Raw genomic sequence first — 24,551 nt, forward strand, 5'->3', positions numbered from 1 at the left:
GTAACACTGCAGCCAGTGTTGCATCTGGAATGGTTCTGAACTACTTTACACAGCCAAATTAGTTTGCCATTTTATTAGTGCTCCCTGCATGTTTGAATTTCCTTCCCCGATTCCCTGTGAAGAGTGATACTGCTCTGTATCACATTTTTGGGAACAGCCTTGCCTATTCCCAAGTCAATCTTAAGACTGATGACAGAAACCCTGACAGAAAAGCATTTACAACACAAATCACATCCTGTCAAACAGGGTGATAGGCAAAGATTTCAGGAAGCACTTTGATGTGATCAGCAATGCTATTACAACTAGGAAGCACCTGCAGCCAATCAGAAGCCGCGGAAGCCCCGTTGGACGTTCGGGTTCCAAAGAATGTTCACAAACTGGAACACTCACTTCCGGGTTTGCGGCATTCGGGAGCCAAAATGCCCAAGGCTTTCGGAATCCAAGGTACGACTATACACCACATTGGCTTCCTAGAGTACTTCTGCTATGGGGAAGCTATATAAATTAAGGAGGTAAATAAATATCAGGAAAGCAAGATGTCACTTAGAGAAGGATCTGAAATGTTTTCCTTGAAGCCTGAATTTGTTTTATTCTGGATTTTCTATTTTATGTTCTAATGTGTTGTAAACCGCTTTGAGTTTATTTTCTCTGTAATGGAATAAAATAATAATAATAATTATTATTATTATTATTATTATTATTCATGGGGGTGGCACCTAGACATTCCATTGTGATGACCGTAACCTAGGTTTAAGGTGACATTTGACAATCAGCTTATATATCTGAGTTTGCAATAAGGCCCTTCTCCATACCCCCCTCAACTGCTTTGGCACGGATGAAGGATGAGGGGAAATATGTGTAGCCGCCTCTGGTTTTTGCATGGTTGGAATGTAGCCTACATTACAAAGTGGCCCCACCCACCACTAGCTTGTATGCCCCTTCCCAATCTCTACTAGGATATGTAGCCCTTGGACTGAAAAAAAGTCACAGCAGTACACTCATAATGGGACATTAGTACATTGTACAGGAATATATTGGTAGATGAAGTGGCATACAATGGAAACATAATCAGAATAAGATCCTTAGAACAACTTCCCACATCCATAGTTCTCTTTAGAGCCCTAAGAACGTGAGCAAATATTTTGCACCATGTTCTTCGGGACAGATGCTAGCGAACGAGGAGCTGCTCTCAGCGATGCTTCCCAGTGCGGTTATAACGCCTGTACAAATATCTAATCCTCTTGTTCAGGTTGTGGTAATCTTCCAAGAACATTCGGTCACCCACCATTTTCTTTTTGCGGATGCATCTCTGAAGTTCATTCCCCCGCCAGCCACGTAACCATTTGGGGCCTAGGATCAGGTCCTTGGGGTGGGCCTTAAAGTCCGCTAAAAAGAGAGAAAGAGATACAACAAACATAAAAAAGAGGTCACCCTTGGGGCTGTAGACCGAATGGCCAGACATTGACCCCCTTCCTCTTTTGCACACACCTCCCAAGGCACCCATGCTGCCCTGTCCCCTCCTGAGCACGAAAGTAATAATAAAAATGCTGTCAGCGACTGGCCGGAGCTGGAGTCTGACCCGAGGCAGGGGGGGTCAGTGATTTTTGGGGAACTATATCGGCTAGGGGGCAAGAGTCGGAGGCAGGGGAAGCTTCGGAGCTGCAGGATGGAGCACAGGATGGGTTGAAAGAACAGGAGGAAGAAGCAGGTCAGGTAAGTGAAGGGCCCATGTGCTTCTCCACCCTCTCCTGCACCACTGTCTCCCAGAACCAGGAGAGGACTGAAAAGGGAGGAGCAGAGGAAGTTGCCATGCAGGCACAGTCTTGGGCTGTGACAGGGGTAGGTACATAAAGTGGTGGAGGGGGAGGGTGTTAAGTGTTATCCTTGACAATAAAGAGTTAACTATCTGCCATGTGCATTCCTTCGGTTGGGAAGCACTATTTAACAAATACCTATTAACAGATAAACATGTCTTTCCCTTACTGCTTGTCACCAAATGCCAGCACACACATCTTCCCGAGAGTGAGGCTTTCATGTCAGCTCCCTTCCCCCTCCCTCAAAAAACAATGGGTTGAGGGACCCTCCGGAGCAGATTGGGGAACTGTGGAGGGCTGCAGGGTGGGGAGGAGAGGAAGAGAAAGCCTGTGTTTGCTGACATAAAGTTGCATGCTGCCCGATTTATCTGTTCAGTAACTCTGCATCCCCAATATTTACCCAGAATGCCAATATTGTCATAGACCCCAAACAGTGCTCGTTTCTCTGTCCATCGATCGACTGGTTTGGGGCGGGGGGGCTCCCTCACACGAAATTGGTTAGGGATTCCTGGAAGAGAAAAAGTGACCAGAAATGGTAGGTCTGACATTGTAAAAACTCCACCTTTGGGAGCTGTTCTTTAGGCACTCACCTTGGAAGTTCTCACATTGCATGTGTCCAAAAATACTACTTACTCAGTTAGATTTAGATGTGGGCAACTTGGGATCAAGGTCCACCCATGCTAATAAAATAATAGCAATAATTTATTATTTTTACCCCACCCATCTGGCTGGGTTTCCCCAACCACTCTGGGCAGCTCCCAATCAAATATTAAAAACACAATACAGCATTCAACGTTAAAAACTTCCCTAAACAGGGCTGCCTTCAGATGTCTTTTAAAAGTAAGATAGTTGCTTATTTCTTTGACATCTGATGGGAGGGCGTTCCACGGGGCAGACGCCACTACCGAGAAGTCCCTCTGCCTGGTTCTCGCAGTGAGGAAACCACCAGAAGGTCCTCGGAGCTGGACCTCGGTGTCCAGGTTGAATGATGGGGGTGGAGACGTTCCTTCAGGTATATTAAGACCAAGGCCATTAAGGGCTTTAAAGGTCAGCACCAACACTTTGAATTGTGCTCGGAATCGTACTGGGAGCCAATGCAGGTCCTAGCAGCCACTCCCAGTCACCAGTCTAGTTGCTGCATTCTAATTACAGTTTCTGAGTCACCTTCAAAAGTAGACCCATGTAGAGCACATTGCAGAAGTCCAAGTGGGAGATAACTAGAGCATGCACCACTCGGGCGAGACAGTCTGTGGGCAGGTAGGGTTTCAACCTCCGTACCAAATGGAGCTGGTAGACAGCTGCCCTGGACACAGAACTGACCTGTGCCTCCATGGACAGCTGTGAGTCCAAAATGACTCCCAGGCTCCTTCAGGGGCACAGCTACACCATTCAGGACCAGGGAGTCCTCCACAGCCGCCTGCCCCCTGTCCCCTCAAAACAGTACTTCTGTCTTGTCAGAAATCAACCTCAATCGTCTCCAGGCACTCACAGAGGACCTTCACCGCCTTCACTGGTTCTGATTTAAAAGAGATGTAGAGCTGGGTATCATCCGCATACTGATGAACACCCAGCCGAAACCCCCTGCAGACTCACAGTATAGCCTTGGAAGAATTATTAACCCTAAACCTCAGATTGCTATTTCTAAAGAGGAATAGCTAGCAATCTACCTCACAGAACTATTACAAAAGGTCAATTACAAAAAAGAAAAGAAAAGAAGACTGCAAGACATTTGAGAAACTAACACCATTATATAGAGTGACTGTATTCACTGGAGTGGGTTTTTAAGACCTGCACCCATCAATGAATCATTTTAAACTCAGAAGCACAAAATCACAAGGAGGGTATGGAAGCAAATGGAAGACTAGATGAGCAGCAGCAAGTAAGAAGACAGAGAATGGATGCGTTCCAAGATGATTTCCAAAAGGTAGAGAAGATTGGAGAGGGCACCTATGGGGTAGTGTATAAAGTGAAAAACAAACAGACAGGCCAGCTAGTTGCTTTGAAGAAGATCCGCCTAGATTTGGAGATGGAAGGAGTTCCCAGTACAGCAATTTGAGAAATCTCCCTGCTGAAAGAATTGAAACATCCAAACATAGTTAGGCTTCTTGATGTGGTTCAGTCAGAAGAAACTCTATCTAGTCTTTGAATATCTGAATCAGGACCTTAAGAAGTACATGGACTCGTCTCGTACAGGGGAGCTGCCTTTAAGTTTGGTGAAGAGCTACCTTTATCAACTGCTACAAGTTGTAAGCCTCTGTCACTCCCACAGAGTCATCCAGAGATCTGAAGCCCCAGAACTTACTTATAAACGAAATGGGAGCCATCAAACTAGCTGATTTTGGCCTAGCAAGAGCCTTTGGTGTTCCACTGCGAACTTACACTCTTGAAGTTGTAACCTTATGGTCTCAAGCTCCTGAAATTTTACTAGGTTGTAAATTCTACTCATCAGCTGTGGATATCTGGAGCATTGGCTGCATATTTGCAGAAATGGTAACCAGAAAAGCCTTTTTTTCCTGGGGACTCCGAAATCAATCAGCTTTTCCGTATTTTCCACACTCTTGGTACACCTACTGAATCATCGTGGCCAGGAGTGACAACTTCTGGATTACAAAGGGAATTTCCCAAAATGGCCGAGAAAGGTGTTAATTCCAAACTTGGACCGAGCTGGACGAGACTTGCTGATGCAACTATTACTGTATTATCGCAACAGACGCATCTCAGCCAAAGCTGCTTTGACCCACCAATATTTCTGGCAGACTGCATCAAGAGATGCCAAAGAGCAACATGTAGTAGAGAGGTATGGCCCATGAGAGGAGGCAAATCTGCAGTGTGCTTCCCTGACAATAGTTCCCTGGATTAACCCTTCCTAATAACTGAACCTCTCATGCTTGGAATTGGAATGGCTATAGAGGATGAAAGTTGTTCATTCTGGTTTAGAAGTTCTCAGCCTTTTAGTAGGGTTAATGCTATATTCATATAGATTTTGACTGTTCTAAATAGTACGCAGCCTCTCATGTTCTTTGAAAACAAACTTGGCACTCTAAGCATTTGATGAGGCAAAATATGATTTGAAATTTTAGGATTGCTATGTATTTCAATTCAATCCTAATCCAGCAACCACATATTATTCAATCTTTGCTGTAGTTCGGGTATTGCATTGCAGAGAAATTGGTTATATAAACTTAGGCACTGCCAGCACAGCCTGCAGAAGATGCAGTGGACAGGGATATCATGTCATTTGATTCTCCCTGTAATTACCCGGTAATATGGGAGCTTTTTGCTGGCATTCACACTATTGGCCACTAACCATGCTCAAGAGGAAATTGTGGGAGAACCAGACATCATGAGACCACCCAGAAATACAACAGATTTTAGTTTCTTTTTGTATCCTTTTATCAGCATACTTGTTTACCTTTTCCCTCAAAATAGGACAAAAACTTGGTCCAAACACAATTCACATTAAAGAATGGGCTTCTTAATCTTGGAGCAGCTGTCGGGCCCTTCAAGTTTTCATTTCTAATTTAATTAGAATGTGAAAGTCTTTGATCATCAATGTGCCACGAGAGACACTGAATGAGCTAGATAGAGCAAGATGCTAAAGAATAAATATTTGACAGACTCCAGTTACTGATCTTGGCCAAATACATGGGAGCTGGATCCTACAAGCAGTGTTCTGCTTATGGATTGCTCCTGCTGATAGAAGGGCAAGGGGAGATAATGTCCACTGATTTCCTCTTCTGCCTGCAATCTCCTGTGTGCTTCCTGAAAATCTGCTCTGGAGAAAATGTACAATATTTCAGCGAGAGTTCTTGGAGTAGGGCTTCTGCTGATAACCTCATGGGACAGATGGAAAAAAAGTGTTCCTTCAGGTACTGAAGTCTGAGGACCCATGTGGCACTTTATAGGAGGGGAAACTGGCATATTAAACTGGGCCCAGAAACAAAGCAGAACATACTGTAGTTATGACCCTTAAAGGATTACCCACCATCACCACAGTATTAAACAGGGACACCCCACAAGCACCCCTCACAAGAAGGGTTGGATCCACCCCTCTGCAGGAGTGTTCCCCACTGAAGTCAAGTCTACATGCGCCCAACAGAGATGAAAGCTACCTAGGAATTCTTTCTAGGGATTAAGTCACCAGGAAGCAAAACACATTAAAACTAGCAGAATTTGCTTCTAATCTGAGTGAACAAGCTCACAGAAGCCCAGACTCACCCAGCCCTACTATGTTAAATATGTATTCTGTAGTTGACCAACTTTGTAATGTTTTATTTTGAAATCTTTAAGATAACATTTTAGTTTTCTGTTATGCTGCATTGACTCTATACTCTATATTTGACTTTCTTCAGATTGTTTTATGTTTTACTCCTTTAATAAACCGCTTTGAGATTTTTCTTAAAAATATAAAGCAGTATAGAAATTTTTAAAAATAAAATTAAAAATAAAGCTAATGTTACTCAAAAGTTGGGTCCCCAGCTGCTGTTGGGACTACAATTCACATCATCCCTGACTACTGATCCTGCTAGCTAGGGATAATGGGGTTGTAGTCCAACAGCAGCTGGGGGACCCAAGTTTGACTAACCCTGATGACACGATACACGAAGTAGACTTTCTAAGCATTGAAATAGCTGGGAACTACGGCGGCATGGCTCCGGTGACGTCATCTCCAGGCGACGGCCACCCAGCCCCTAACCGCAGCTACTTCTCTTCCGTGCAGACGGGCTGACTCACCTGTACTGAATGGCCGGCTCACGTCGGGAGCAAGGAAACTGCGGCCCAACAAGCCCCGCGCGGCTGACAAGAGCAGCGCCGCCGCCATCGAGATCCCAGGTTACTAAACCGCTTCCCTGCTCAGACAAGCATAGCGGCCTCAGAAGTCAACTTCGGCCATCTTGGGACCTTCCCAGAATGCATCGCTTCCACACAGCTTCCGGTCAGGGGTTTTCTTTTTTTAATGAAATTACCATAGAGCTAGGAAGCGGGGGGAAATGCAAAGCAATCTGGAATACTTGTTTAGGGCTGAATAAAAGGGGTTAAGAAAGAAACAAAGCACGCTTTAAATAAAATAATGGGGGGGGGGAGTGAGCTGCCTAAAGAAATCAGTGAAGAAATTCGGGATTTTATCTTGGCTTTGAATGGATTACAGCATCTCCCTACCTAGAAAGAAAAGATGGTAGAGAAGACCTAAACTCATCCTTTTTTCAAACGTGCGTAGTATTTTGCGTGCTTAATTGGTTATTGCTTATAAACACTCACTGCAATGTTATGATAATTCAACTGCGATCGGGGAGGGGCGTTTTAATTGACAGTAGCCTGTGGGTAGGTTATACCTCCAGTGCAGTTCACTTTGAATATAGCAGATTAAAAGATGGGCTGGTGATGAGACTACTGTATTTGGGACTCTTACGAACAAAAAAATCTTCCAGGTACCTGTAAATGCCACTTCCTTAATTTGCGATCCACTGCTCAGTTCTTTGCAGAAACATTGAGCTTAACTGATTTGCATGGAGTCGTATTATACTTTTCAGATGTTTTAAAAACACTTTTTTAAAAATCCATGAGCTCCTGTTTAGCTTATTTTTTAAAAAAAAACGTATTTCATTTATTTTAAATGGCAAATAACAATACAGTGCACAAAATACTTAATGAATAATTGTAGAAGTGGAATGCAGAGCCTTAACAAGAAGAAAGAAAATAAATATTGGCGAGAGACTTGTGGTGACTTATATTCCAATGAAAGCTGTCAAATAAAAGTGTCGTTCCATAATGTTTCCATGTGGTGATGGTGGATGGAAAGAAACCATGTTCAGTCGATTTTGCAGAGTGTTGTACAGAAAGTCGCCCCCCCCCCGTTTGTAAAAAACAGTTAATTTGTCCATAAAGGAACGGTGCCCGCACTTGCGAGATCCAGCTTCGAAAAGCTTTTCTCTCCAGAGATTTCCAGAATTTTGCTGCCACTAATTTAGCCACAGTTGACGATGAGCGCGGAATGAGACCTTTACATACCTCGATTCTGTGGGGCAAAGTAGCATCAACAAGACTGCTTTCGTTCCTCATTTGAACGTGATCTGATTAATTGTGTCCAGTGCGTTTTTGTATTTAAAAAATGTTTAGGGGTACTCTCATTTTCCTACTCATTGAAATACTGCCCCTGAATGAGGCCAAACTTAGATGCACAAAATGTTTAGGGGTATGCACCCCCCCCCGCGCCCCCCCCCGAAAAAGTACTGATTGTGTCACTTAAGGAGCTGGGGGAAAGACTATATTTCAGTAGTCGTAAAAAGAAAAGACAACTCTCACCTCCTACGCTAAAGAAACTAACGCCAAAGGCAGTCTTCCTCAACCTCGGCCCTCCAGGTGTTTTTGGCCTACAAGTCTCAAAACATCTGGAGGGCATCAAAAAGTTCCGTCTCGGAAGTATCGGGTACTTTCACATCTCTATACTTTTGGCTAAGCTCTTCCGAGGCTGCTCTAAGTGGAATTTTGGACCGTTAGAGAACCTGGCCCTCTGCACGTGATTGGGGTGGCCGGGCTCAGCGTCGTGATTGGGCGAGCGGGTAGCGTTCGAAGTGGCGGCGCGCATTTCGTCTTCTCCTTTCCTCTGTCTCTATTGGCCGGTGGGTGTGTTTGTGCGCGCGCTGGAGAGCTGCGATCAGGCCGTTTCGCGCTTCCCGCGCCTTTCCCAATTCGCTGAGGCACGGCCGGCGGGCTGGTCGTGTTCCAAGGACTCCCCTGGTCGGCTCTCCGGGTCTCGCCCGAGGGGATTTTCCGCCCGCGCTTCCGAAGCGGCCATGGCCGACGCTCCTCCGCCCGCGGCCCCCTCCTGGGAGTTCAGCCTGCCCTTGTCGCCATCCGACTTGCTCCGCGGCGCGGGGCCCTCGCAGTACGTGGTGCAGGAGGTGCTGCCCCCTAAACAGCTCCCGGGGCAGCTGGCAGGTGGGTAGGAGGCGAGTGCTGAGGTAGCCGGGGCTCGGGGCATGCCTACTCGGGAGTAAGACCCCCTCCCGCCTTCATCTGAGCCGGGCTTACTCCCGAGTAACCGTGCAGCCTGAGAGGCCGTGATATATATGTGTGTGTGTGTGTGTATATATACGTGTGTGTGTGCGTTCCCAGAGAAAACAGGTGGACTGCATGAGAATCACAGAATTGTGAGTGTAATTAGAATTGGAAAACGTACAAAATGCAATGATATAAAGGTTAATTTTGAAAGCCATGAGGCGGGAGGGAAGGAAGTTGATAGGCTTTGGACACCTCATGAGAAGAGAAGACTCCCTGGAAAAGACCCTGGTGTTGGGAAAGATGGAGGGCACAAGGAGAAGGGGACGACAGAGGATGAGATGGTTGGACAGTGTTCTCGAAGCGACTGGCATGAGTTTGGCCAAACTGCGGGAGGCGGTGGAGGATAGGGGTGCCTGGCGTGCTCTGGTCCATGGGGTCACGAAGAGGTAGTGGCCTAGGGCTTCGTGCAAGTTGCAAATCCAGCAACATCTGTAGAGTGTTAGATTAGCCACCCCTGGAGAAACTGAAGTTGAGTGGAGGAAGGCAAATAAGAATTCTTTACTGCCCTTCTAGTATCACTACTAAGAACCCAAGGTCATTAACATCATGTTTGCCTTTGGGGGTGAGGTCAAGCTATTGGAAAGTAGCAGCATCTGCTGTGGCTGTGGAGACCAATATGGGGAAAGACATGCTTTGTGGCAGGTGAAGGCATCCAGTTATTTTGCTGCAGATGCACCATGGTGTTTCTTATCACTGTGCTGCAGCACTAGCGGGGGAAATGGGGACATTCCAGGATCAAATCAAGCTGGGATGGCTTTCGTCATTCCAAGACTGTCCCTGGAAAATTGGGACACTTGACAGGTATGCTTTTGTGGCTAATGGCTGTTAATAGATCTATCTACTGTGAATCCCTTTTTAAAGCTAGCAGAGCTAGAGCTGAACCAGCTGTGCTCCGTTGTTTACTTTCCTCTGATGCTGAACAGCATTAAGGGCAGTAATTGGAAGTACACTGATTTAAGTCACAGTGAGTCATAGCCTAGTCAGCTATATAAAATTTGGCTCTCATGTGTGTTCTTTCTTTCTTTCTCTCTCTCTCTCTCTCCAGCATTTCGGACAGTTTTTCGCACACAAGGAGCTCTTGCTATCCTGCAGCATTTTGATACAGTGTACAGTATCCTACAGTGAGTTTTCATGCTCAGAAGCACTATTGCTATTATTAGAAAGAGTTCAGCCTTTCGGGGTTGAGAGTCCCTGGGGCCCTTTTCTTAATGGTAATGCAGCTGCTCGGTATACCCAGGAACAAAGTGGTCTGCACAGCATAGGAGAGGGCTGTCAGGAGTGATCATGTCAATGGCCCTACAAGTCTCACCATTCCATCATAAGACTAGTGCCTCAGTAGGATCACCTGCTCTATCCACTGGGGAGGAAACCTAGAGTAGTTAGGAATAAGATACCTTCAGTCTGCAGGGGTGGGCTATCTAACTAGTCCCCCCCCCCTTGCAGGGGAGAATTGTCACTGTAAATCCAAACCTCACCTGTAAGTGGACTGCCCATCACAACAAGGTGATAACCACTCCACCTATTTCCAGACTGCCACCCTCCCCAAAGTGCACAGACTAAGTTGAAGGTGTGCTTTGCTCTGTGCTTTGGACCAATGACCATTTGAGAAAGACCATTGGAGGCTGTGAACTCCCAAGCTGGATCCTAAGTGAAGACATCCAAAACCCCTGTTCTGGGTTGCTCCAGGATCACACCTGAGACAACCTCAGTCAGGGAAGCTGTAAAGCAGTAGTGTGGGTGGTACACCAGTAGCATTCCTAACCTGTCTCTGATCCAACAGCAGATGCAGGCCTTGCATTACATAATGTACTTTAAAAGTCTGTCTTAGGAGCTGGGGTCACTGAATGCAGTTCTGAACTGAACCTGGCTCTTGCTTTCCCCTTTTTGAACTTCACATCTCTGCCCGGCAGCCACTTCAGAACTGTTGATGCTGCTCTTAAAGAAGATGCCCTAGAACTGATGATGAAAGGTGAGTGAGGCCCCTTGAGGTCAAAGAAAGTGTGACTTCTTTTTTGGCAGCTTTATGATGCTATCAAGGCAAATGTGACCTCATTGGCAGGCTGCTCCCTCAGCCTATTCCCCTTATAGAGGTCTGTAATCTTGGTGGTCAGTGCAAAGCTATGTGTGTCCGCTGTAAGGGCAGACCTACAGGATATCCCATTCCTTATGGCTTTCTTTCTGGAGGAGGCATCCATCTCTTGCAAAGTGTTGCAAGGAGTGGTCAGGGGCATGGACACAAGACAAGCCTAGTGTGCCTGGGTTATGGGTTGCTGGGTGCTGCCAGAGTTATGGCTTTTGAGGCAACATGATCACAAGTCTTTGGTAATCTGAAAGCTGCAGTGGGTTTGTATTTAAGGCAAATATGTGCCAAGAGCATGCCTGGTGATCCATCTTTCCACTTCTCTCTACAGTTGTCGCCAGTCACTCCAATGCCCTGACAGCCATCATGAACAATGCTGACCTAGCACCTTCACTTCGTGCTCTTCACCATAATGCTCTCAAGATGAACTGCTACCTACTAGCACGGCTGGTGGAGGCTTTTGAAATAGAGTGTGGCAGAAGCAACCCGGTGGGGCTGGATTCCAAGAAGAAGGTAGAAGGCTGAATCTGAAAACTTACTGGGCTTAAGATGGCCCTTTTTATCTCTGGACAGTTGCCCCAAAGTCAAATTAAAATCAGTCTTTCAAGTTGTATGATAAAAATAATTGATACATAAAATGTAAGCTGAGAACTTAAATAGGGACACGGCCTTCCACCGCAAGCTCCGCCCACTACCAACTTCATGTGTTGTATGGAACATCTGAAGGGGGAAAGACGCACACATTCAGCTGCCCAAAGTGCATTGATCTTGGGAGTGCAATTTGAACTTGTGGAACCTAATTCGTGAAGGGGTATTGTGTGTGCTCATTCTTCTCTTCCACTCACACCTGGAGTTGATGCCTTGCATTTTCGTTAACAGGGTAAGAAGAGCCAGGCTAAAGGCTTTCTATGGGAGGAGGAAAGGCAACACGTCGTGCAGCTGCTCACGCAGTTACTTCAGCTGGACCTTCATCGCCTGTGGAACAGTTTTGTAGTGGAGGAAGAGTTTATCAGGTGTGAATGTTGGAGGGGTTGAACAGGAAGCTGTTTCTGGGCAAGGTCTCTGAAAGCATACTTTCTTTCATTGCGGAAGAGTAACGGGTCAGTCCGTTTGCGAGGAGGAAGGATTGATTAGGGAAACAAGGGAAACTTGAACTAAGGAAAAATAATTCAGGGATTTATTTATCACCGGTAATATGTGTGCCTTCAAGGCTTGCAGTGTTGTGAGTATCTGATATCCCTCCCATTTCTCTGTTCTCCCCAATATAATCCATATTTGTTCTGATTCCTGTTTTTATTTTCCCTCCAGTTTAGTGACTGGCTGCTGCTACCGCATCCTGGAGAACCCTAGCATTGGCCACCAGAGACATCGGCCTACACGAGATGCAGTGATTCATCTGCTAGGTGTAGTTCTACTGCGTTATGGCCACATGCTCAGTAAGTCTGCTCTTTTCTTTTAGAGCTACTCCAGTTTTCAACACGATATGGCCCAGCTGCTGTTGCTGGTGCGCCATAAACCCCTAACCTAAACTTCCCTACCTATCTTCTTATTGAAAATGAGTCTTCTCTTACCGCAGCTATCTTTGGTAGGTGCCACTCTGAAGGTCGTGCAGATGCTTCAGCACTTTGAACACGTAGCTCCAGTGTTTGTGGAGGCTGTGGGTGTGTGGATTAAGGAATATGGAATGAAGAGCATTGTGGGGGAGCTGCTAAGGTGAGAGAGGCTCTTGTCCTTGTTCCCACCCTGTTCTCGGCAGCTTCAGCCACTGACTCTTGGTTCATTGTTTAGGGAGATTGGACAGAAGTGCCCTCAGGAGCTGTCCCGAGACACCTCAGGGGTGAAGGGCTATGCTGCCTTCCTTGTAGAACTGGCTGGAAAAACACCAGCCATAGTGCTGGCCAACATAAGCGTCCTCCTGCATCACCTGGATGGAGAGGTACTCAATATGGGACCATGTAAAATGTTAAGACTGCACACAGCTCTCCTTTTGTTGGGCTGAGATCTTGAGCATATATGGGAGGGCGTAGTTGTACTGGCTTATTTAAAGCAAAGAAAGTCACCACCCCCACCTGCCCAGCCAGCATTTTACATCTGTCTAGGCTCTGTTATTTTGTCTGCATCTCTTTGTTTTGGTTGCACCTCAGTAGGTTCAGAACCAGTAGCTGGCATCTTCTCCTCTGCCACCCCTACCCCCACCCCCGCCTGCCTTCATATGCCTGCCTTATAACTATACTCAGGTTTCAGGCAAAACGTATTGAGCACCCAGACCAATCTTGTAATTCAGAACCTGCTTTAGAATGGATCGCCAGCTTTCCCAAGGCTGCAGACAAATCATAGAGCTGGACAGAAGCGTTTGGTTCAAATACAAGAATCAGCTCTGTGGTTCTTAATTCATGAAATCCTCTCTTCTGTGGCATCAGTCCTGCTCATGGTAATGAGTGGTGTTGGACTCTGAGACTTTCTTTGGAGAAAACCTTGTTTGGATCAATGTACAAGTCGGCCACAACCCTGTGCTGCAGCTGGAACACTAGGGGCACACATGTGCCAGCCCAGAATTGTCTTTCCAGCTATACAAAACAAGATGTGTGTATGGCATCTTAATTCTGTGTCTTTCTAGTTCTGACTCATCAATAATGTCCAAGTATTGCATCAAGATATTCTGATTTTGGATTGCCTTTCCCTGCAGCTTCTAGCAGTCCATGACAAATAGGCTCAGGCTGGCACGGTGCTGCTGCTGTAGTGGGCATCTGGCCTACAAGTGCTGCAGAGATTATGCAATTCAACCTGCTTCATATTGGAAGTTTCCTTGGGACGTTTGCCTCCTCGATGCCTTGTTTGTGAGATTTTGAACGTGCCAGGAGAAATGCCCTTCTAAGCAATATTGTTGTCCTGCAGAGCTATGGGATGCGCAATGCCATTTTGACTGCTATGGCAGAGGTGCTGCTGCAGGTGCTGAATGGGGAGCAGCTGGAAGAAGCTTCCAAAAACACAAGGGATAAATTCCTGGACACCCTGCAGGCGCACACATGTGATGTCAATAGCTTTGTGCGCAGTCGTGTGCTGCAACTCTTCACCCGAATTGTGCAACAAAAAGTGAGTTGTGAGGGAGGGAGCACTCTTGAGTTGAGCATCCTTTATCAATTCCATACCTCAAAAGGTAGGAGGATAATTTGCACTGGGAAGTTCCATCTCCCTTGACTTGGAGGCTTTTGGTAATTTTAGATAGAGGGGGCTTTGCTCTAGTTTTCCTGTCCTGCCAAGTTTAAATGGCTTATTTAGGGTTAATTTTTCCTCCCCTCTGCACACCTGAGAGTGGGGTTGTGTCTGCTGAGCATCTACTCCCCTTCAGCCTTTGGTTCACAGTCTGTGTGTAATCTTTGAAGTATTCCCCTGCTCCATTTTGCCCATCCTCTGCAGTTGAAGAAAGCAGGAAATGGGCAGCCATGTATGCTAGCCAGACCTCCAGATCCCCTCCTTGTGGGTGAGGCTATGAGAAGATCCACACCGTTTGTAATCACAGACATCCCCCCACTTAGGTACAATGGGCTTGCACATGACCACACATATGTTTTGGTGCCGGGGGTGGGGAATAAATAATTCAATTGTCCTCCAGCCTCTTGCTGGCCCAAGAGCGTCAGTTCTAGTTGTGGATATTTATTGATACAGATTTGTGGTCTGGATTGGAGAGAGAGTGGCAGAGAGGGCATTTAAAAGGTGTTTAGAGGGTCTCCCCACTTACGTGATTTTCACCTGGAATGTAACCCCCCCATGTAGGTGGGGAAATGCCTGTACAAGAACACTGAAACAATACAAGATTGGTGGGGGTGGAAAGGTGAGAGACAGTGCAGTGGGCTTTTCCAGGTAGCCCTTCCCAGCCTGATTTATAGAGATCCGTCTCTGTCTGGACTTTGTCAGAAAATGCTACATGTGATGGCTAGAGAGAGCTGTAGGCCTTCAAGGGAACAGTGCAAGTAGGAACCAGTCTATATTTCAAGGGCAGTTGTAAACATCATACGCATGTTTAGGGCCAAAAGCAAAATACAGGTTTCTAGTACCACTTAATCAAGGTAACATGGCATTGGTCCCACTTACTGTTTCTACGGTTGCACCTGTTTATAGCCTCTCATCTCTCTTTCCTCCCTGCTTGTAGGCTTTGCCCTTAACTCAGTTCCAGTCTGTAGCATGCTTAGCTGTGGGTCGCCTACAGGATAAATCTGTAAATGTGGTTAAGAATGCAATTCAGCTGCTGGCTGCCTTCCTTTCCAACAATCCTTTCTCCTGTAAGGTAAGCTCTTTATCTCACATTTTGCTTGGTACACTAACACCCTTTCCTGCCACTATAGACACCCCTTCCCCCAAACTTTACTTCCTACTCATACACAATTGGATGGAAAAGAAGAGGTAACTCTGTAGATAAATGTTAAACTCAATTAAGCTGCATGAAATGTAACGTGCAAGACAGATCAGAGCTTCAAGCGTTTCTCATTATGCCCCTCCTGAAAACACACACACAAACCTTTTTTCTGGTGGCTTATTCCCCACCCCCAATTTCATAACATACAGGGGGCCACACAGCAGGGGCAGTAACTCTTCATTAGTTTGCAAGGACTCTTCCTCTGAGTATCTTATGGGAGCTGACTTTATATTTTTAAAATTATTGTAAGTTACTTATATCGTCATTTGCTCAGGTAACTCAAACACAATCTAACATTTAGATCACATTCCCTTAGATCTCACAAGATTTGGATATGAAATTTGGTGATAGCAGGGGAAGAAGGGGGTTTGGTGGGAGGAGCATGAAATTGGCTGCATTAACAAGAATTCTTATGTTGACAGTTGAACTGCACAGACTTAACTGAGTTGCTTGAGAAAGAGAAGCAGAAACTTCAGGAAATGAAGAGCAAAGGCAGAACCAAAACTGGTAATGTACTTTCCCCTGTGCTGCAGCTCGACATTTGAGGTGCCCCTGGCTGGGGAGGGGTGGGGAAAGGCAGAAATGGAAAAGGAAAAGGCATGGAGAATAGAAAGGCAAAGTTTGAGGCCAGTGGTGAGAGTGGAACACAGGAGAAAAGGCAGAAACCTCCTGGAGACTCGAACATAATTCAAAATTATACCTTCAGCTCCGACAAAGCATGTATGAGGGGATGTCTTAGAGAACACACCTTAAGACATTTGCAATTGGTACGTAGCTGTGTGTTGTCTCCTTTATTAAGGAGGCTTAAGCCCAATTCATAAGCCTGTGGCTGCTTTGGATTCAGAAATGTTTCCCATTTCAAGCAGTTTTCCATGGCATGGTGAAAACCAGTTAATCAGGTGGGAAAGATCTACCCCATACCCTAACCCAGCACTCTTAACCACTACACAGCTGGCTCTGTACAGAAGTGACATCTCCATTCATTGGTCCACCCACTTTTGCCTCTAGCCCCGTACATCACTGCCATGTAGCTCTTGAGAGGTTGCCTAGAAGGGAATGCAGCCCTTGGGCTGAAAAGGGTTCCCCCACCCCTTGCTCTATAGAGTACTCACTTCCCATAAACTGCTGTTCGTCTCGATGGTGATGAAGGCTTAATCTGACTCTTCCACCTCGCAGCTGTGGTGATCCCTCCAGAGGAGGAGTGGGAAGCCATGCAGCCAGAGCTTCAAGCGACCTTGAAGAGTTGCCTTTGCTCGCAAAAGCAGGATGAAGAAGAGGTGGGTGAGCTTGAGACGGAGGATCCAGCACGATTATTTGAGAGCATCGTCCAGCTGTTAAGGAAATCCAATTACAAGTGAGTAAACCCAGAAAGGATTTGTGTGCTTCTCATCGCAGTAGGATGGGGTTTTTTTCTTAGGAGCTATGTGTCCCAAATATTCACCCACAAGTAATTCTAAGGGGACGCTGCATCTCTCAGATGAGCTGGACGAATGTGCGAAGGGCATCTGGGTGACATATTTTGCCACGCGTTCTTTCAATGCAGGGGTGCCATTCATCTGACACAACAAGGTATGCGCCAGTTCCAGGCAGTGGAGCCCTTCAGCGGACCAAGAACAAAGGGTGATGATGAAGACTTTATCCTGAGCGTGTTGAGAACACTTTACTTAGGTAACCATCCGTTTGTCATTGAAATTCTACTCAATATTGATCCAGAGTAGAACTTCAACATATAGTTAGCAGAGTAACAACTTAAACGTGTTGCAGGATTCCTCAAAAAACGGACCAGAGGCAATAAATATTTCATCCAGCAGAGCTTTACTGCTACTGAATGCAAATGAGCATAATATTCACAAATCCAACACATTCAGGATTGGCACTGTCCATAAGAAATCCACTTGCAGCTGACGTAACTTATAATAAGACCGTCAGGGAACTGCCCTCGGCAGGGCAGGAGGTCTTGCCGATGTACCAAGAGCCCCGACACCTCCTCAGTAGTGAAACCTCTTCAAGCGGGAAAAGCAGCACCTTCTCCAGTGGGGGGGGGGGGGCAAGCTGGAAACAGCCAGGCAAGGCAAGAGCTTGGAGATGCTGCTGAGAGCCCCAGCACGCCTCACGAGTTTCGCTGTGAGGGGAGCACGCCACTTCCGTCGCCCCAGTTGCGCAGAGGGGTCAAAAGGAGACTGGGGAGGCGGCGCTTTGGGGTGCCTAAATTCTTGTGTTGGGGTCACAGCCGGAAACCGGCACTCCCAGATGCTGCAAGTGACTAGGACGGTCATGTTTTCAGTTCTCTGCACTGTAAATAGTCTGCACCAGTAAACTGTTAAAAGACAGTTGAGACTCGTGCCTGGTTACTCATGAGCAGTCGCAACGCAGATCTGACAAAGACTAAACCTTAACACTATATACAGAACAGCACACCAGACAGAAAATAGATAGATAGATAAAGTGAAGCACATACTTACTTTTATAGTCAGCATGACCTTGACAGAAAGAGATAAGAGAACCAGTTTAAACCAGCTGTACTCAGCTTCTCTGAAGGAATAACCCAAACACCATGAACCTTTTGCTTGTTTCTTTCACACAGAAGCCTCCAGAACCCTCTTGAATTAATTAGAATAGGAAAGATCACATCAGATCAATACTTTCTGCAAACTGACACTGTTGGTGCTCCACCTCACTTTGCTGCTTGGTTGGCTCCGGTATCCCCTCTTTATGAGGAACAAACTAAACAAACATGGATGCCGCTATTGCATCTTTTGTGTCTTTTCTCATATGAAGCGAGTAGTGGAAGGTACCAAAATCAAAAAGGGTTTGTGGATGTGGAAGCTAAACTCGTCCTTCTTCATCCTACCTCTCAGCAGTCAGGCACCCAAACATGTTCCCTTGACCCCATCGCACTCCCACTCTTGAAGCAGGGTGGAAGAAAAGCACCCAAAGCAATAGAGCATGGTGGGAGGGGAGAATGTGATGGATTCAGTTCTCCCACCCACGTTTAATGAAATTTAGTCTACCCATCCACTCCCATTTTATACGTCATAGTGGCTGCAGCTATTGTTAGATTGACACTAGTTCCCTGCCACACTGGACATATGCCTGGAAACAGGGAGAACACTGCTATGTTTCATCAGACTCCACATGCGGTGAAAAATTCACCATTGCAATATAGGTCTCTGTGCAGTTGTATTTAGACCACCTCTATGATAAGTGTGTTGGAGCTGCATGGATCTTCTTTCTGTGTTTCAGGGTCCCAGGCTGAAGGTGGTGTCCAAGAATCTACAGATGGGGAGGAAGAACAAGCCCAGGAAGTGGAGCAGCCTCCAGAAGAGCTAGTAAAGCAGGAGATGCTGGTGCAGTACTTACAGGATGCCTACAACTTCTCTGCAAAAATCACGGAAGCCTTGAGCTTGGTCTCCAGACTAATGTATGAAAGCTCAGTCTCCGGTAGGTGTAATCTCCTACTCCTGGTTTATCTTTTCCTGATAATGCTAGTCTTATATAATGTTTTTTTGTTTGTGGAGCCCAAGGATGTGGACAGAATTTTTGGTGAAGTAATGCCTATCGCAGAATAGTTCAACGTTTGTCCTTCTTTGCTTATAAAAGCCCTACCAGAAGAGGGGACTGGTTGAGTGGGTAAGGGTAATGGCCATTGTCGCCAAGACAGAGCTGTTTCAATCAGGCTCAAAAGAGGCATGGTTAAGATCGTTGTGGAGGAAGATTGAAGTAAATTTAAAGTTTATTTTTAAAAAATATTGTAATATTTGAAAATTGGAAAGATTTTGGAAGTAAGCAGTGGCTTAGGTTTAAGATGAAAATTGAAAAATTATGGTAATAAAGATGGAAGATGTTAAAAAGAAGGTTAATTTTTAGGATTTTTAAAGTTTAATAATGAATTTGGAAAACTGCTAAAGATGTATTATAATGAAATTCAATAAAGAGGGATTTGAGGAAGTCATGTAAACATGTGAGGAAAGATAGGAGTTTTAAATTTTTATTTGTGTTATAAGTTGTGGTGGTGTTTAGCAATTTTGTTAATGTACCGGTAAGTATGGTGTAATCCTTTTTTGATTTGAGGAAAATGAATAAAAATATTTTTAAAAAAAATAAAAAAAGATAGTTGTTTAAAAAGTAAAACCCTCCATGAATCGCATCTTGTTGAAGAATTGCCAGACAGTCTCCAGTATTCCATTTTTTGGGGGGGGGGGAAGAAGTTTAAGGATGTTATGGCATCTCAACTCTGCCATTTCAGCCTTGGTTCTGGGACAGAGACAACTCTAGTCACCTTCGGTGATCTACAGCAGGAACTAGGCTAGGGAAGAGCACCCCAATTGGTTCTGAGCCGCTTTCAATACCATGGTACCGTGGGTCATTGGACTGGGTGGCACTGTTTTGTGGTGGTTCCAGTCTTTCCTGGAAGGGGTTTCAGAAGATGGTTGTGGGTCCTATACAACACCTTGAGCTCTATCCTATGGGGTCCTACAGGATTCTATTCTGTCCCCCATCTTGTTGAACATCTACTGTGACGTGTTCCACATGGGGCTGCCTTTGAAGACTGCTTAGCTGCCTATAAAGTCCCAAACAACTTTGGTCCAATATGTGGAGGAGGGGTGGAGCACTCAATCCCTGTGTTTAGCATTGAAACCAGGTCTACTACCGTAGGAGAAAAACACCATCCTCTCCTTAGGATAGAGATACAGCAGGCAGGGTGGAGCTCTGTGTCCTTCTGCCACCCCTCAAGAGGCCAATAACATGTTTTGGCTAGTAACTTTTGCTGTGGCTCATTTACAAGGCTGCCTAACAGAAATGTAACATGAACAGTGCAGCGTTTAAGGCATCTGGGTTTTTTTTTTAAAGAAAAAGATGCAGTAGAAAACCAAGTGCCCTCACCATCCTTTTCTCTTCTTCTCTCCCCCCCCCCCCAGTTATGCAGGAAGCTATTGAATTCTTTGTGATAGTCTCTCAGTTTGGTGTCCCTCATGCTGTTCTTGGAGTACGTCGAATGCTTCCGCTTGTATGGTCCAAAGAGCCAGGAATCAGAGATGCTGTGTTGGATGCCTACAGGACGCTCTACCTGAATCCTAGTGGAGACTCTGAAAGGTTTGGCTGACACCCTTCCACCTGCCATGACAGAGTAGATTGTGCTTTATCTTAACTGGGAGTTTTGGGGAAGCGTGGAGAAGATGCAGTTACAATCAAGTATACTATTTCTATGTGGCCAGTCCTGAGGTGTGTTTTAAACTTTCAGACTGAAATCCAGTGTTCTCCTTGGGTGCACTCTTTGGGTTTCACGTAACAAGGAATGCATCTCTCAAACTGCCTTTTCCCTCTAAATGGATACTCTGGTTATGGGCTATGTCAAGTTACTTCTTTTGGTGTAGTCCCTATTCGCCTTTTTAATCTAGGTTTGCAATCATGACAGCTGTTAAGTAGAATCTCTAGATCCTTTATCTTTTTCTTTTAATTCTCTTCCTGCTTCTCTTCAATACACAGGGCCCAAGCCCAGCACTTGGTGAAGTCTCTCTCCCTCCTCCTGGTGGATGCGTCACTGGGGACTACTCAGTGTCTCGGAGAAATTGTGAGTGCACTTTCCCCTGTAACAGACCACCTCTCACCTCTTGTGTTCTTTGAGCTCTTGAGGAACTTACTAATATAGGCAGACCTAGAGATGTGAAGGCCTGGAAAAAAAACCAGAAAAATTCAGGGGGAAACTGGGTTTTTTCTGTTTTTTCACTGAAGCCTTTTTTGTTTTTCCCCAAAAAATTTAAAAAATAAATAATAGATTATGGAATGTTTTATTTTAACATGATGAATAAAGTATTTTAAGATAAGGTGTTCAAATATTTTATAAATCATTTCTAAAAAAATATGTATGGTATCAGATTATTCTAATTTCTGTGAGGACAAGCAAGTCCTAGGTTACAAACTGAACTCTCCAATGCAAGAACAAGATACATTTCTTCCTTAAGGAGGTGCTGTTGTCACCAGAAAAGAAAAAGGTTTCAGTTTTGTTTTTGCATGCGTGTGGTATGCATTGGTTCTGTTCCTCTTCACTAGGCCTCAAAGCACTGGAAGAAAATACAGAGCAACAAAAAGGGCCTGAAAGTATATACTTAATTACAGCTCAGAAAATGATTCTGATTAAATTTCATGCCCATTCATTGAAACTCAGTCCCACTTCCTTCTTCAGTTCTTTTTATGAGAATGTTTTTTTTAATACTGTGGAGAGGAAATATGAATAATTTTTAAAAATGGTTTTGTGGAGGGTTTTTTGTTCCACATAAACTAGTAAACAGTTCAGGAGATTGTTGCTCCATTTGTTACAAATACAAATACAAATAAGTAATATTTTAAAAGTAAATTCTGTTTGTAATAATTGTTTGGATACACTAAATTTTTCATATGCTAGTCGTGATAATTTTCTGCCCATTAAAAGTGTCCATAGTTATATTTTATGTTTCTAAAGTAACAGAATGACTTTCAATCTGGAAAAGAAAAAAGAAGTGCTAATGTAGCATTTTTTTCAATGTTTCTGAAAATTTCCAGAAAATTTACATCTCTAGGCAGACCTGGCAGTACAATTTCCGATTGGTCCAATTTACTGGCATTGGATGGTAATTTGGTTGAAGCAAGTTAAGCTGACACTGGCTTGGGCTTCTTTAGTTTATTTAAAATTTTAAAAATTAACAATTGATTGCTTTTTCTTCTCTGATAATCTTGTGTGGTTCCCTAGATCTCTGAGTTTGTGCAAAAAGATGAAATAAAACCTGCTGTGGTCCAGCTGCTCTGGGAACAGTTTACAGAGAAATTGCAGTGTTCAGCATTGGAGCGCCATGCTGCCATCATGCTTCTTGGGATGATGGCACGGTGAGTCATTAATTTAGCCTCCTGTGTGCTGGCAAAAAGCTTAGGAGATTAATCCTTTCTAATCCAGTTTTCCCCCAACTGATTCCAAAGACCTGGAGTTGCATTCAACCAACCAGCTTTACTAACAGAAGCCTGCACAAGAACTTTCGCAAGCGCAATGGGCTGGTGGGTGGAGACAGAACCCACAGAACAGCAGGGGGGGGGGGTTGCTCCATTAACACAGCCAGAAATGCTTGCACTGGGGGAGCAATCTTCTTAGCACTTAAGTTGAATTCTTCATGTGTATGAGAGTCATATTCAACTAAGTTTTACTCACTGAAATTAATGAATGTTACTAAGTTAAGGCTGTTAATTTCAGGTCTGCTCTGAGTAAAACTTAGTTCAGTACCACCCTGTGTGCATACCTCCCAGCCAAAAGTGGCAAACTCAAATATCCTGGGAGGCGATGGCAAATGTTTCCACATTGTCAGGGAACTGTCCCCGACGCAGTGCAGGGTGGTGGAAGGGTTCGCGGGATGCTACAGAGAGCCCAGGCCCCACCTGACCAGTAACACCTCCGACAGCGGAGGAAGCAGCGATGCCTCCAGTGGGGAGGGGCAAGCTGCTCAGAGGGTGGAAAGCCGAGGCTCTGAAGATGCTGGAGAGACCTTGCACGCCCCTCGCCCAATGGGCGAGGAAGGAGGCATGCAATTTCCGTTGCCCCAAAAACTTAGAGGGATGAAACGAAAGGAGGGAAGGCGGGGTTTTCGTATACTGAAACACTTTTGTTGGAGTCAGAACCAGAAGGGGCCATTCCCGGATTCTGCCGACGTTTGATACAGACATTAACTTTTATGCTCTGCACTGTACATAGTACGCACAATAAAGGTACTAAAAGAAAGGTCAGAGTTTTGCCTGCTTACTCATGAGCAACTAACCGAGGACCTTACACACGTCTTCAAGAATGAAGGTGTGCATGCATGAGAATATATGTTCTTGGAAGTTCCTTGGGAAAAGACAGTAATCTGGATTCCTCTTCAGGGTTTACTGGATATGATGCAGCTCTCACACTGAAGTTCTCCATTTCTCCTTTAGTGGAGGAAGTTAGCTTGAGATAGGTTACTCTTCCCAGTCATGCCACAGGCAGACTGTTAAACTTCCGTGATAGGGGACCCCACCCAGTGCTGGTCCTGTCTCTCTCAAAGCAACAGATGCTCTCCCTTGCCCCCAAAGCTCCTGCTCTTTTCTACCCACACTCTCTTGGGTTAGGTAGGTGAGGGGAGGCCCAAGTAATCCTGAAGTTTGGTTGGTTTGTCTGTATTGCCCTTTTTGCCATAGGTGTGTGTTCCTCACCAGAGTTCAAAGGTGTTGCATTTTGAGTTTCAGAAGTCAGATATCAGCCACAGTGTTCTTACTGTTGTGGCACCCCAGTGAAATAATTTCTCTTGTCTCCCACTAGCTGAGGCTTAATGCATAACTAAGCATGGGGAATAACCTCTTAGATTGTTTTGCTTCTGTGGTATAGTTTAATTTTAGTGGCTTGAGTCCTTCAGAGTCACCCTCATGTGGTTCTAACGAAATGTGTTTTTGCCTTCACCAGAGGGAAGCCTGAGATTGTGGGGAGCAACCTGGATGTTCTGGTAGCAGTGGGGCTGGATGAGAGAGTGCACGGAGATTATCGCCTTGCCCGAGAAGTGTGCAATGCCATCTCCAAAATTGCCAGTAGCCAGAAGGTCAGAATCTGCCTGTGATGGGTGTAAAGTTATTTTCTTGTATTATCTGCCACAACAGGTAGCTGCCAACTTCAATAAGTCTCGGTCTTGGGAGTTTTATCAGTAATGAATATTGCATGTATTCTTTGCCCCAAACTGTAATAATATTCAGTGTAACTATACAGCATGTTTTTGAGTACTCTCCTCCTTCACTTTGCATCTTTTACAACAGCCCTATTGTGTCTAGTGTTCTAAGTTTTAATTGGCATTTGGAAGCCACTTTCAGCTATTGGGGAATTCATGCTCTTTTAGTCACTTCACAGTATTGCACTATGCTGTAGATCACTGGTCTGCAACTGGTGGTTTGGGACCTGCTAGCACAGGCACCCCAAACTTTTTTTTTAATGATTTTTTATTATTTTATGTTAAAATACTACAAAAAATAAAATATACATTCACATTCATTTTTCGGTTTTGGCTATCATAGCCATGACTTCCCTCAGACCTTCCACATGGCATTCAGAATTATATCTTAATATTACACTTCTTTAATCTACCATTGCTTACATTATCATAAATCTCTTACTCACTCTATCTACCATAATTACAAAAATATTTCTACATATAAA

General features: G+C 45.0%; 2 protein-coding genes, 1 non-coding gene and 1 pseudogene across 3 annotated transcripts in view; 3 read left to right on the forward strand and 1 right to left on the reverse strand.

Moving 5' to 3' along the window:
* Positions 1-1,002: 1,002 nt before the first annotated feature.
* MRPL51 (mitochondrial ribosomal protein L51) lies at positions 1,003-6,716 on the reverse strand. Its single transcript, XM_033173031.1, has 3 exons — positions 6,549-6,716; positions 2,215-2,322; positions 1,003-1,386 (listed from the first exon to the last, which is right to left on the reverse strand). Exons 1-3 carry the CDS (start codon positions 6,634-6,636, stop codon positions 1,190-1,192), a joined length of 393 nt encoding a protein of 130 aa, XP_033028922.1. The 5' UTR covers positions 6,637-6,716; the 3' UTR covers positions 1,003-1,189.
* LOC117060636 lies at positions 3,658-5,065 on the forward strand (annotated as a pseudogene).
* Positions 6,717-8,577: 1,861 nt separating the features above from the next.
* The window catches only part of NCAPD2 (non-SMC condensin I complex subunit D2), a 29,061-nt gene continuing 13,087 nt past the window's right edge, over positions 8,578-24,551 (forward strand). Inside the window, exons 1-18 of the mRNA XM_033172817.1 lie at positions 8,578-8,753; positions 9,922-9,997; positions 10,787-10,845; positions 11,288-11,469; positions 11,836-11,969; positions 12,265-12,392; positions 12,546-12,669; positions 12,745-12,892; positions 13,852-14,049; positions 15,107-15,241; positions 15,793-15,877; positions 16,547-16,724; positions 16,914-17,038; positions 18,614-18,811; positions 20,290-20,464; positions 20,858-20,942; positions 22,098-22,231; positions 23,811-23,943. Of these exons, the coding sequence (XP_033028708.1) occupies positions 8,609-8,753; positions 9,922-9,997; positions 10,787-10,845; positions 11,288-11,469; positions 11,836-11,969; positions 12,265-12,392; positions 12,546-12,669; positions 12,745-12,892; positions 13,852-14,049; positions 15,107-15,241; positions 15,793-15,877; positions 16,547-16,724; positions 16,914-17,038; positions 18,614-18,811; positions 20,290-20,464; positions 20,858-20,942; positions 22,098-22,231; positions 23,811-23,943 (2,442 nt within the window). The 5' untranslated portion in view covers positions 8,578-8,608. The remainder of the gene's footprint in view (positions 8,754-9,921; positions 9,998-10,786; positions 10,846-11,287; positions 11,470-11,835; positions 11,970-12,264; positions 12,393-12,545; positions 12,670-12,744; positions 12,893-13,851; positions 14,050-15,106; positions 15,242-15,792; positions 15,878-16,546; positions 16,725-16,913; positions 17,039-18,613; positions 18,812-20,289; positions 20,465-20,857; positions 20,943-22,097; positions 22,232-23,810; positions 23,944-24,551) is intronic.
* On the forward strand, positions 10,895-11,212 carry LOC117061343. Its single transcript, XR_004428076.1, has one exon. It is a non-coding gene; the product is annotated as a small nucleolar RNA U85 (small nucleolar RNA).

This window comes from Lacerta agilis, chromosome 16 (assembly GCF_009819535.1).
Source record: "Lacerta agilis isolate rLacAgi1 chromosome 16, rLacAgi1.pri, whole genome shotgun sequence".
Lineage (NCBI taxonomy): Eukaryota > Metazoa > Chordata > Lepidosauria > Squamata > Lacertidae > Lacerta > Lacerta agilis.